This window comes from Microtus pennsylvanicus, chromosome 3 (genome assembly GCF_037038515.1).
Source record: "Microtus pennsylvanicus isolate mMicPen1 chromosome 3, mMicPen1.hap1, whole genome shotgun sequence".
NCBI lineage: Eukaryota > Metazoa > Chordata > Mammalia > Rodentia > Cricetidae > Microtus > Microtus pennsylvanicus.
Window position 1 is genome coordinate 83177179 of NC_134581.1, and position 12153 is coordinate 83189331.

The 12153-nt window shown below is 40.4% G+C and overlaps 1 protein-coding gene across 1 annotated transcript; it reads right to left on the reverse strand.

Annotated features, from left to right (window-relative positions):
• Positions 1–219: 219 nt before the first annotated feature.
• Positions 220–1155, reverse strand: LOC142847205 (olfactory receptor 8B12-like). The gene has a single exon (XM_075967932.1). It carries the CDS (start codon positions 1153–1155, stop codon positions 220–222), a length of 936 nt encoding a protein of 311 aa, XP_075824047.1.
• Positions 1156–12153: the final 10998 nt, after the last annotated feature.

Genomic DNA, 12153 nt, shown 5'->3' on the forward strand with positions numbered 1-12153 from the left:
GGATTATTTCTTAGGCATATTTTATCGTTATAAAAAACTAATTCTGAAAAATAAAGAATGATTGAGGCAGCTGGATAGACCAATTTAAATATTCTTAATAATGAGATTTTAAGTTCTCCTGTTATAATGAAGGAGGAGCTGACTTTTGTTATTGAAACATATTAACTTTTTTTTAAAAAAATTCCTAATAAAGCTTTGCATGTTATTTCCAAAGCACTTTCACGAGAAGATTTTTCTGCTCAAGATCTTCTTCAGAGCAATCTTGACATCCTTATTCCTCAGGCTATAGATCAGTGGGTTGAGCATGGGCACCACAGCAGTATAAAAAACAGAGGACAATTTCCCCTGATCCAGGGGCAAACTAGAAGGTGGCTTAAGGTACATAAAAGTTCCTGACCCAAAAAAGAGAGAGACTACGATAATATGGGAAGTGCAGGTACTGAAGGCTTTGGACCTGCCTTCTTTGGCACTAATGTGGAGAATGCTAGAGAGGATGAATCCATAAGATATAAAAATGGTAACAATGGGCACTACAATGCCAATGGCCACAACAACAAAAACAACCAACAAATTGGTGAAGGAGCTGTTACAGGACAGCTCGAGGAGGGGAACGATGTCACACATATAGTGATTAATGACATTGTCAGCACAGAAGGTTAGAAACTGTAAGTTTCCCATATGGGCCACAGCCCCAAATACCCCCATCCCATAGACACCCGACAGCAAATATGAACACACTTGGGGAGACATGGTGACCCTGTAGAGCAACGGTTTACAGATGGCAACATAGCGGTCATATGCCATTGCTGACAGGATGTAGGACTCAGAAAACACAAAAAAGCAGAAGAAGAAAAATTGAGTCATGCAACCAGCATAGGAAATGATATTCTTTCTCACAATAAACCCCATCAGCATTTTAGGGGTAAGAGCAGTGGAGTAACTAAAATCTATGAAGGACAAGTTGAGGAGGAAGAAGTACATGGGGGTGTGCAGGTGAGAGTTCAGCGCTATCAAGGTGATCAAGCCCAGGTTTCCCACCACAGTAATCACATAGAAACCTAGAAATAGGATGAAGAATGGGATCTGGAGTTCAGACTGCTCTGTTAATCCAACAAGGATGAACTCTGCCACCCAGGAAGTGTTCTCTGCAGCCATTCTCCTCCGGAAGTGTCTGTGAAGGTTAAAAAAAAAATAAGAATCATTAAGAGAAAGAGGGAGGAGTTATACACCATGGAAGTACACAGAACCAAAGGAACAAAACAATTTCTAACACTAACTATGGGCCAGACACTTTCTAAATGCTGGCTGGTCTACAATTATCCCAATTTTCCAAGTGAGGACCCTTTGAAACTAGTATGAAATCACAAGGAATTACAACCACCTGGCTCCTAAGCAGAGCGCTTACCCCCTCCGGTTCATCTCTTTCCGGGTGAGACAATTGGTCTAGGAAACTGTACAGACAGCTCTACTCTTGCTTCTTGGCATTTAGGATCAAAACTTCTAGTTTGTCTTGGTTCTCAGTCAGAATTGGATGGCGAGCTTGCTCTCTCGTTGTCCCTTTGTTGTGAGACTCCTGGACAGTTACTAGGAGAGGGTTAAACATCTTTCCCTAGCACATGAACAACAGAAAACTGAGGCTTTTATTGGAAATCTCAGTGAGCTCCCACAGGACTATTGCCCCAGAGTCTGCCTTCCTAAGGAAATGTTCATTACACCCTTGATAATGTTTCAAGTGGCTTTTAATGAATTGTTTTTTTCTTTAAGTTACATCTTCTTGAACATAGTTAAAAATAAAGCATTGAGGGGGAGCTAATTCTTCCCATCTAGTACAGAGCACTTTCTGTTTACCAAGCACTGTGCCTGGCATCACGACAATGTACAAATAATTCTGACTGGATTATTAGCGATATTATCCTAAAACATAAGTTAACACACGTTTTACCTCGCTGTAGCAAACCATCACACAATGACTACATACTTCAATAAATAACGTTGTACACACTGAATATATATCATTAGTGATTTTAAAAATTCTGTTGATTTGTAAATGAGGAGGCTGACTCCAGAGTTTTGAGTCCACTCTGATCTCGCCAACTCCAATGACAGTCTTAATCATTGCCTACCATGTCCTTGCCAGTGTCACACATTCTCTGAAGCAATGTCCTTAAGGATTTAGAGGCTCTAGGTAGGGTGACAAGTACTAGAAGCAGGAAAAGTCAAGGCAGAGTCTCTCAAACACCAGCAGAGGAAAGTCACCATTTCAGTCATGTGACAGAAACCACTTCACCATATCCAAGCTAAAATATAAAAAAGCTTACTATCTCATCCTATTGTCTGCTCAGGCAAGTTAATCTTGGTAATTAAAAACAAATGCTTGCCAGATACTCATCATCTGTCAATGTATGAAAGGCCAAGCATTGTCCCTAAGTCTAGCAATAGGAATTTGATGACTCTGACCAAGAATGGCATTGTATTTCTTTCTTTTTTTTCTTTTTTTTAATTTATTTATTTATTAAAGATTTCTGTCTCTTCCCCGCCACCACCTCCCATTTCCCTCCCCCTCCCCCAATTAAGTCCCCTCCCCCAGCCCAAAAAGCAATCAGGGTTCCCTGTCCTGTGGGAAGTCCAAGGAACCCCCACCTCCATCCAGGTCTAGTAAGTTGAGCATCCAAACTGCCTAGGCTCCCACAAAGCCAGTGCGTGCAGTAGGATCAGAAACCCATTGCCATTGTTCTTGAGTTCTCATTAGTCCTCATTGTCCGCTATGTTCAGAGAGTCCGGTTTTATCCCAGGCTTTTCCAGACCCAGGCCAGCTGGTCTTGGTGAGTTCCCAGTAGAACATCCCCATTGTCTCAGTGTGTGGATGCACCCCTCGCGGTCCTGAGTTCCTTGCTCGTGCTCTCTCTCCTTCTGCTCCTGATTTGGACCTTGAGATTCTGTCACAGAAATTCTTCTGAACCATTTATTCTCCCCTAGGTGAGATTAATAAATTGTTTATTATTATCATTATTATTATTATTAGCCCACATGGAAAATAGTAAGTTATTTATACTTATAGGGCATTATCCAAGTGTAAGAAGACAGAAAATATTTATCTATGAAATGTGGAAAAAAAGCATGAACAGGAAAAATTCTGTGAAGGAAAGGTAAACCACTCATAGAAATAGAAAGGGGGCAAACATTCCGGTTTTAACTAGTTATCTGACATCCAAATACAAGATTTGAGAAGTGTTGTTTGGGAAATCAGTTACTCAACTACCACACTAGCATCCACTGCTTGCTTGACTCAAAACCATCCCCCAAGGAATCCCATTTTTGCCCTAAACTTAAATGTATTAACTCAGAACAGTGAGTGACTCTACGGGAGAAATTTCTGGATGTAGTAACAGGACAGAGGTGTGGGATACCTTACTGGGGATTTAGACAATCATGAGTCAACTCTATAGGTCACTGACTGAGTCTAGTGGGGCTCTGTGTACATCCCTTACCAGAGACTAAAAATTGTGAATTTCATAGCCAAGAAATAACTTCTATTTGAGGAAAATCTAGCTTTGGTTCTCAAAGTGTTTATAATTATTTTAGCAGAGTTCAGTCTAGAGACTTCCTGGAATGGTTTCAGAATTTTAGCTCCAGAGTCCATCTCCCTCCAGCCAAGCCCAGCCTCCACCATACACATAGCCACATGCATACATTTTGTCATGAGCACACATACATCAATGAGGATTTACTAACTCTCAGCTCGGTCTCAGCCATAATGCTGGTCTCATTAGCCAACTAATACTTAGAACTGTATCTCAGACTGAGACTAATGACTGCTGCCTTCTATTCTCAAGCCCACTACACATACTTGAGAAATACATAGTATCAAACCACTATGAAAAATCATAATGTCCTTCAAAGCAAGCTTTCTCTGAGACTGTGCGGGTGTGGGGAGACCTTAGGGGTTCAGTAAATGTTTGCTTGTCTTTAGGAGCTTTAGAGAGCTCTATATGCTTGATATAACACAAGGGAAAGTTCTTTTGAGGTTAACAGTTCACAAATGGTTTCCATGGGAACTTCATTTCACTGCATCAGTGTTTTATTTCAAGTGAACCGGAGGCTTCTTTATCCTTCTACTGTTGACTTGCTGCAATATAATGAGAGTGAAGCAATGAAATATGTCCGTGAGTAAGTTACCTGATACAAAACTGTCCGTTTTCCCCAAACTTGAAACTCTGTATAATATCTTCCTTGTCTGATTTACTATTAATAGAAAATCATATGTGAGACAAGAATTATATCAAGCTGATCGGGGCAAACATATGCACTACACAGGACTTTGAAACATATGGTGTATGCATTAGCCTCTAAGAGTCTGACATGCCATCAAATAGTTTGTGGTTGTGCTGAAGATGACTCTGTCCACTCTACACAAGAGAAATCCAAGAACAACTAAAATTCCAACACACCAGACAGCCTGGCTGCAGAAAGATGGCAGCTGAATTGTTCCCACCCAAAATCAGTTCAGATGGACCCAAAGGATGTGCATAGATTAATGTCATCTACAAGACATCTTACTATAACATTAATTTTAATATGTGCATTTATGTCAAATGCTAAGTAGAAAGAATGCAAAGAAATGGCTTCTTTCCCAAAGGTTTGTAATATGACAGAGGAATCGTCCATCTGTTCCTCCTCCTTTGACTAATCTTTTCCATTCCAGAACTCGCAGGCTTTGCTTCTTGGTGGTCCTGTGACTCTTTCTCTCTACATGCTTGATAATCTCATTGCCGAGCTTTAAAGATAGTCTTCACCACACCAGCCAGGAAGCAGGTAAGCTAACTGCAGATCTTCACCTAATCCTCATCTTCTCTAAATCCCCATGCCCCACCCACTCACATTTCAACCCTGGTTTAGCAGCATGCCATCTGCTGAGGCCACCCTCCCCCAGCAGCCCCCATCTCCAGTGGAGCTCACAAATCTTGCCCACCTAACTTCCCTCCCACAACTCACTGCTTTACGCCAGGCCAGGACTCCACCAGGCACTTCCTCAGAACCCACAGGAAACTCTGGCCAGGGAAAGAGGTAAGCTAACTGCAGATCTTCAGCTCTCCCTCTGTTGCTCCAAGTCCAATCTCCCATTCTTATCACCAGCTCCTTAGCAAACCACCTGCTGCAGCATCCCATTCCTCCTTCCCCACTCCAGTAGATCACACAGCTCTACCCTTCTCTGAACTCATTGCATTATCCCAGCCCCCCCAAACTACTAGGCATTCTCTGGTAATCCCCACTCTCTGCTCTGATTACAGAGAACTAAGCAGATCCTGGTAGAACACCCTTATTTCTTCCTTCCTGTGGACTCAGTCACCAACCTTCTCCTAGCCTATCTCCTGCCTAAGTGTCACCTCCCAAACCTAGAGATACATTATACTTGGAAACATCAGTGACAGCTTCTATTAGTATCCCAGACTAACTTTCTACAGGCAACATACTCTCCTAAGAAGCACAGAGCTCATCAGAAATCAAGAAACAAAACACTCACCCAACAAAGACGAGACCAGTTATCAGCACATAAAATTGTGGTCTTCCAAATCCCATATCCCTAAAAACATAATCACTAATAGCCAAGACAGTATGTCTTTATTAGAGAACAGCAACCCTACCATAACAGGCCCTGAGTATTGCAGGATGGTTAAAGCCCCCCCCCAAAATATAGCCTTTATAAATATAACCTAACAGAGGTCCTTAGAGAGAAAATTTAAAAATCCATTAAAGAAAACTATGAAAATACAAACAAATAGTAGAAGGAAATGAAAAAAAAAAACACACACACAAGAGGAAAAAAAGTGATCAGGACCTGAAAGTGGAAATAGAATCAATAAAGAAAACCCAAACTTGAGAGAATCTGGAAATAAAAATTTAGAAACTGGAACAGGAACCACAGAGGTAAACTTTACAAATGCAAGAGATGGAAGAGAGAATCTCAGGCATTGAAGACATGATAAAATAAATGAATACCTCAGTCAAAGAAAATGATAGACCTCTAAAAATATCCTGACACAAAAATACCCAGGAAATCAGACATACTAAAAAAAACAACAAATCTAAGAATACTAGGAATAGAAGAGGGAAAAGAAACCCAGGTCAAAGACCTAGAAAATATTTTCAACAAAATCATAGAAGAAAAATTTCCTAGCCTAACGAAGGTAAAAGAAGAATACACCAAACAGACTGGACCAGAAAAGAAAACCCCAATGTCAAAACACTAAATGTACAGAAGAAAGAAAGACTATTAATGGATGCAAAGGAAAAAGACCAAGTAACATATTAAGGCAGACATTATAGAATAACACTGTATTTCTCAATGGAGACATTAAAAGCCAAAAAATCTTGAGCAAGTGTTCTAAGAAACTACTGGTGACAGCCCAGACTACAATACCCAAAAAAATTTCAATATGTGGAGAAAATAAGACATTGCATGATAAAACCAAATTTAAGTAATTTATATCTACAAAGTCAGCCCTACAGACTTTAGAAGGAAAACTCCAACCTAAAAATGTTAAGCGCATCTGAGAAAACACAAGGAATAAATAATCCTAGACTATCAAATCAAAAAATAGGGATAAGAGAGGGGGAGACAAGAAGGGATTGGGAAGAGATGAGGGAGGGGAAACTGTAGTCAAAATGTAAAAAATAAATAAATAAATAAATACAAAAAGAGAGAAGAAACACACACACCGTAATAACCAAAGAAGAAAGATATACAAATATCATTCATTGATATCTTTCAACATAAAAGGCCTCAATTCCTCAATAAAAAGACACAGACTAACAGATTAGATATGAAAACAGGATTCATTATTCTACTGCATCTAAAAATCATGCTTTGGCATCAAGGATTGACATCATTTCAGGGTAAAGGGATGGGAAAACATATTCCAAGCAAATGGAACTAAACAGCAAGCTCTGTAACCATTTTACTATCTGCCAAAACAGACTTCAAACCAAAACTAATAAAAAGAAATGGGAAAGGACACTACATACTCATCAAAGGAAGAATCCACTCTAAGAGGACATTATAATTCTGAACATCTATTCAACAAATGCAAGGGCACCCAAATTCATAAAAGAAAAACTGCTGTAACTTAAAACACATATTGACTCTCACACATTGATAGTGGGAGACTTCAGTATCTGACTCTCACCAGACTAAAACTAAACAGAGATATTTTGGAGCTAAGTGACATTATAAACCAAATAGAACTAACAGATATTTGAACATTTAACCCAAACACAAAATAATATGTCTTCTTCTTTGCACCCCATGCAACTTTCTTCAAATTTGACAACATACTTAAACACAAAGCAAGTCTAAACAAATACAAAAAAAATTAAATAACATCCCCCATCCTATCAAGCCATCACAGAATAACAAATACAAAGATTAACATGTAACATGTTTTGTTTGTCTCAAAAAAAAAAACTTCTAGGCAATTTCCATTTCTCTTTTTTCATTTGTTTTGTTTTTTAATTTTGTTTATTTACTTTATTTTTTGAGATAATATAATTACATCATTTCATCCTTTCCACTTTCTCCTTTCAAACCCTTCCATCTAATGTCTTATTGGAGAAGTAGAAGGGAAGTGTTGATAGCTTTTCAAAGCCCTGACTTATCTGTCTTGGTCTCATTTTATATTTACTGTGTCAGAAGAAAAATTATTAGCAACAATCCCATTCACTGTGAAATATATCCCAGATAACCAATAATCACATAATCACATAATGTGTTGAACAAGATTTTCAAATCAACCTTCCCGTTTCTGCCTATTATTTACCAGTTGAAGAGCTTGGTAACTTTGTTCATTCACTCCTAAGCTTCAAATAACGAACATGTGTATGTGTGTCCTGTCCCTCTGTCTGTGTGTATCTCCCCTGTCTCTCTTTATTTCTGTGTCTCTTTCTCTCCATCTCTCTATCTCTGTCTCTGTCACTCTGTTTCTGTGTCACTCTGACTCTGTGTCTCCTTCAGTCTCTGTCTCTCTGTGTCTTTCTTTCCCTCTCAATCTCTTTATCTCTATCTCTCCATCTCTATCTCTGTCTCTCTCTCTCTCTCTCTCTCTCTCTCTCTCTCTCTCTCTCTCTCTGTGAGTGTGTGTGTGTGTGTGTGTGTGTGTGTGTGTGTGTGTGTGTGTACCAAGTTGGTTAAACTCCATATAGCTGAGGATAAACTTGAACTTCTGATCTCCTGCTCCAACATTCTGAATATGGGGATTCCAGATCTGCTTCCTATCACCTGGTTTATGTGGTAGTGGTAGTCAAACGCAGAGCCTCATACACAAAAGGCAAGCATTCTACAAACTAAGCTACCTCCTTAGCCCCAGATTACTAATCTTAAAATAAGAGGATCACAAATGGAGTATTTTTCCATTTGAAATATGCATCACAGAAAATATTTTAATATAGTATTTTATTAATTCTTTCAGAATTACACACATACAATGTATTTTGATTATACTCAACCTCCACTCATCCCCATAACTCCTCCCAAATCCACCCCTGCTCCCTCCAAACTTCATGTCTTTTTCTTATAACCCACCAAGTCTAATTTGGGTTGCCCATGTACTCATGGGTTTGGGTCCATCCACTGCACCGGTGCATGGTTGACCTACCAGTTTTACCCTTAAATAAAACTGACTTTTCTTCCCACAGTATCTCTCAACTATCATAGATTCTTACTTAGCTAATGATGGGAGCTAGTGAAAACTTCCACACTCTCTGCTGCGATATTAACTGCCTGGAAACTGTGTAGATCTTGAGCAAGCAATTACTGCTGCTGGGAATTCATGACTATAGCAGTCCCGTCGTGTCCAGAAGTCACTGTTCCATTCTGCTCCTCTTGGTCCTCCAGCTCTTGTCATCTCCCCACCTCTTCTTCTGCAATGGAGGAGAAACTGACAAAGGTGTCCCATTTGTGGATCAACATTTTACTGACACTTATTCTGTGCACTTTGACAATTGAGAGTTTCTACATTTTTTTATGTATTTTTTTTTATTGATAAAAGGAGAATAAAGAAAAGAAAGAAAAAAAAACAAATTTCCACCTCCTCCCAGCCTCCCATTTCCCTCCCCCTCCTCCCAATCTTCTCCCCCTCCTCCCACCCGTCTCCCCTTCCCCCCACTTTTCTCCCCCTCCCTCTCCAGTCCAAAGAGCAGTCAGGGTTCCCTGCCCTGTGGTAAGTCCTAGGTCCTCCCCCCTCCGTCCATATCTAGGAAGGTGAACATCCAAACTGGCTAGGCTCCCACCAAGCCAGCACATTGCGTTGGATCAAAACCGCGTGCCATTGTCCTTGGCGTCTCATCAGCCCTCATTGTTCGTCATGTTCAGAGAGTCCAGTTTTATCCCATGCTTTTTTTTTTGGTAACAGTCCACCTGGCCTTGGTGAGCTCCCAGTAGATCAGCTCCACTGTCTCAGTGGGTGGGTGCACCCCTCGTGGTCCCGACTTCTTTGCTCATGTTCTCCCTCCTTCTGCTCCTCCTTGGGACCTTGGGAGCTCTATCCAGTGTTCCAGTGTGGGTCTCTGTCTCTATCTCCATCCGTCGCCAGATGAAAGTTCTAGGATGATATGCATGATATTCGTCAGTATTGCTCTAGGATAGGGTCATTTCAGGTTCCCTATCCTCAGCTGCCCAAGGAACTAACTGGGGGCCTCAGCTTGGGCACCTGGGATCCCCTCTAGGGTCAAGTCTCCTGCCCATCCTAAAGTGGGTCCTTTAACTAAGAAATGGGGTTCCGTGCTCCCCTATCCAACCTTCCTTTATCCCGATCCTCCTGTTTCCCCAAGTCCCCCCTCCTTTCCTTCTACCTTTTCTCTCCCCATCTCCCCTTACCCCCTTCCCACCCCACCCCCAACATCCCACTTTTCTCCCCGGCAATTTTGTATACTTCCCTTATCCAAGAGGATAACCATATGTTTTTCCTTGGGTTCACCTTCTTACTTAGCTTCTTTAGATTCGCCTATTGTAGACTCCGTGGTCCCTATTTATGGCTAGAAACCAATTATGAGTGAGTACATCCCATGTTCATCTTTTTGGGTCTGGGATACCTCACTCAGGATAGTGTTTTCTATTTCCATCCATTTGCATGCAAAATTCGAGAAGTCATTGTTTTTTACCGCAGCGTAGTACTCTAATGTGTATATATTTCATACTTTCTTCATCCATTCTTCCATTGAAGGGCATCTAGGTTGTTTCCAGGTTCTGGCTATTACAAATAATACTGCTATGAACATAGTTGAACAAATGCTTTTGACATATGATAGAGCATCTCTTGGGTAAATTCCCAAGAGTGGTATTGCTGGGTCGAGGGGTAGGTTGATCCCGAATTTCCTGAGAAACCGAAACACTGACTTCCACAGTGGTTGCACAAGATTGCATTCCCACCAGCAATGGATGAGTGTACCCCTTCCTCCACAGCCTCTCCAGCAAAGGCTATCCTTGGTGTTTTTGACTTTAGCCATTCTGACAGGTGTAAGATGATATCTCAAAGTTGTTTTGATTTGCATTTCCCTGATCGCTAAGGAGGTTGAACATGACCTTAAGTGTCTTTTGGCCATTTGTTGAGAATTCTCTGTTCAGTTCAGTGCCCCATTTTTTAATTGGGTTAATTAGCCTTTTAAAGTCTAGTTTCTTGAGTTCTCTATATATTTTGGAGATCAGACCTTTGTCTGTTGTGGGGTTGGTGAAGATCTTCTCCCAGTCAGTAGGTTGCCTTTGTGTCTTAGTGACAGTGTCCTTTGCTTTACAGAAGCTTCTCAGTTTTATTAGGTCCCATTTATTCAATGTTGCCCTTAATGTCTGTGCTTCTGGGGTTATACCTAAGAAGCGATCACCTGTGCCCATCTGTTGTAGGGTATTTCCCACTTTCTCTTCTATCAGGTTCAGTGTTATCGGGCTGATATTGAGGTCTTTAATCCATTTGGACTTGAGTTTTGTGCACGGTGATAGATATGGGTCTATTTTCATTCTTCTACAGGTTGACATCCAGTTGTGCCAGCACCATTTGTTGAAGATGCTTTCTTTCTTCCATTGTATACTTTTAGCTCCTTTATCGAATATGAGGTGTTCATAGGTTTGTGGGATTAAATCCGGGTCTTCTATACGATTCCATTGGTCGACTTCTCTGTTTTTATGCCAGTACCACCCTGTTTTCATTACTGTAGCTCTGTAATAGAGTTTGAAGTCAGGGATGGTAATGCCTCCAGACAATCCTTTATTGTATAGGATTGTTTTGGCTTTCCTGGGTTTTTTGTTTTTCCATATAAAGTTGATTATTGTCCTCTCCATATCTGTGAAGAATTTTGATGGGATCTTGATGGGGATTGCATTGAATCTATAAATTGCCTTTGGTAGAATTGCCATTTTTACTATGTTGATCCTCCCAATCCAAGAGCAAGGGATGTCCATCCATTTTTTGGTATCCTCCTCAATTTCTTTCTTCAATGCCTTAAAGTTCTTATCAAATAGATCTTTCACTTCCTTGGTTAGATTTACCCCAAGATATTTTATGCTGTTTGTGGCTATCGTGAATGGAGAAGCTTCTCTGATTTCCCTCTCTGCTTCCATATCCTTTGTGTATAAGAGGGCGACTGATTTTTTGGAGTTGATCTTGTATCCTGCCACATTACTAAAGCTGTTTATCAGCCGTAAAAGTTCTTTGGTGGAGTTTTGGGGGTCGCTTATGTACACTATCATATCATCTGCGAATAACGAAAGTTTAACTTCTTCCTTTCCAATTCGAATCCCCTTGATCCCATTATGTTGTCTTATTGCTATTGCTAGAACTTCCAGCACTATATTGAAGAGGTATGGTGAAAGTGGACAGCCTTGTCGTGTTCCTGAGTTAAGCGGGATGGCTTTGAGTTTCTCTCCGTTTAATTTGATGTTAGCTGTCGGTTTGCTGTATATAGCTTTTATTATATTTAGGTATGACCCTTGTATCCCTACTCTCTCCAAGACTTTTAACATAAATGGATGTTGAATTTTGTCAAATGCTTTTTCAGCATCTAATGAAATGATCATATGGTTTTTTTCTTTCAGTTTATTTATATGCTGGATTACATTGATAGATTTTCGTATGTTGAACCAGCCCTGCATCTCAGGAATGAAGCCTACTT

Coding starts and splice junctions, on each gene's coding strand:
- LOC142847205 (XM_075967932.1), bottom strand. CDS start 1,155: ATGGCTGCAGAGAACACTTCCTGGGTGGCAGAGTTCATCCTTGTTGGA.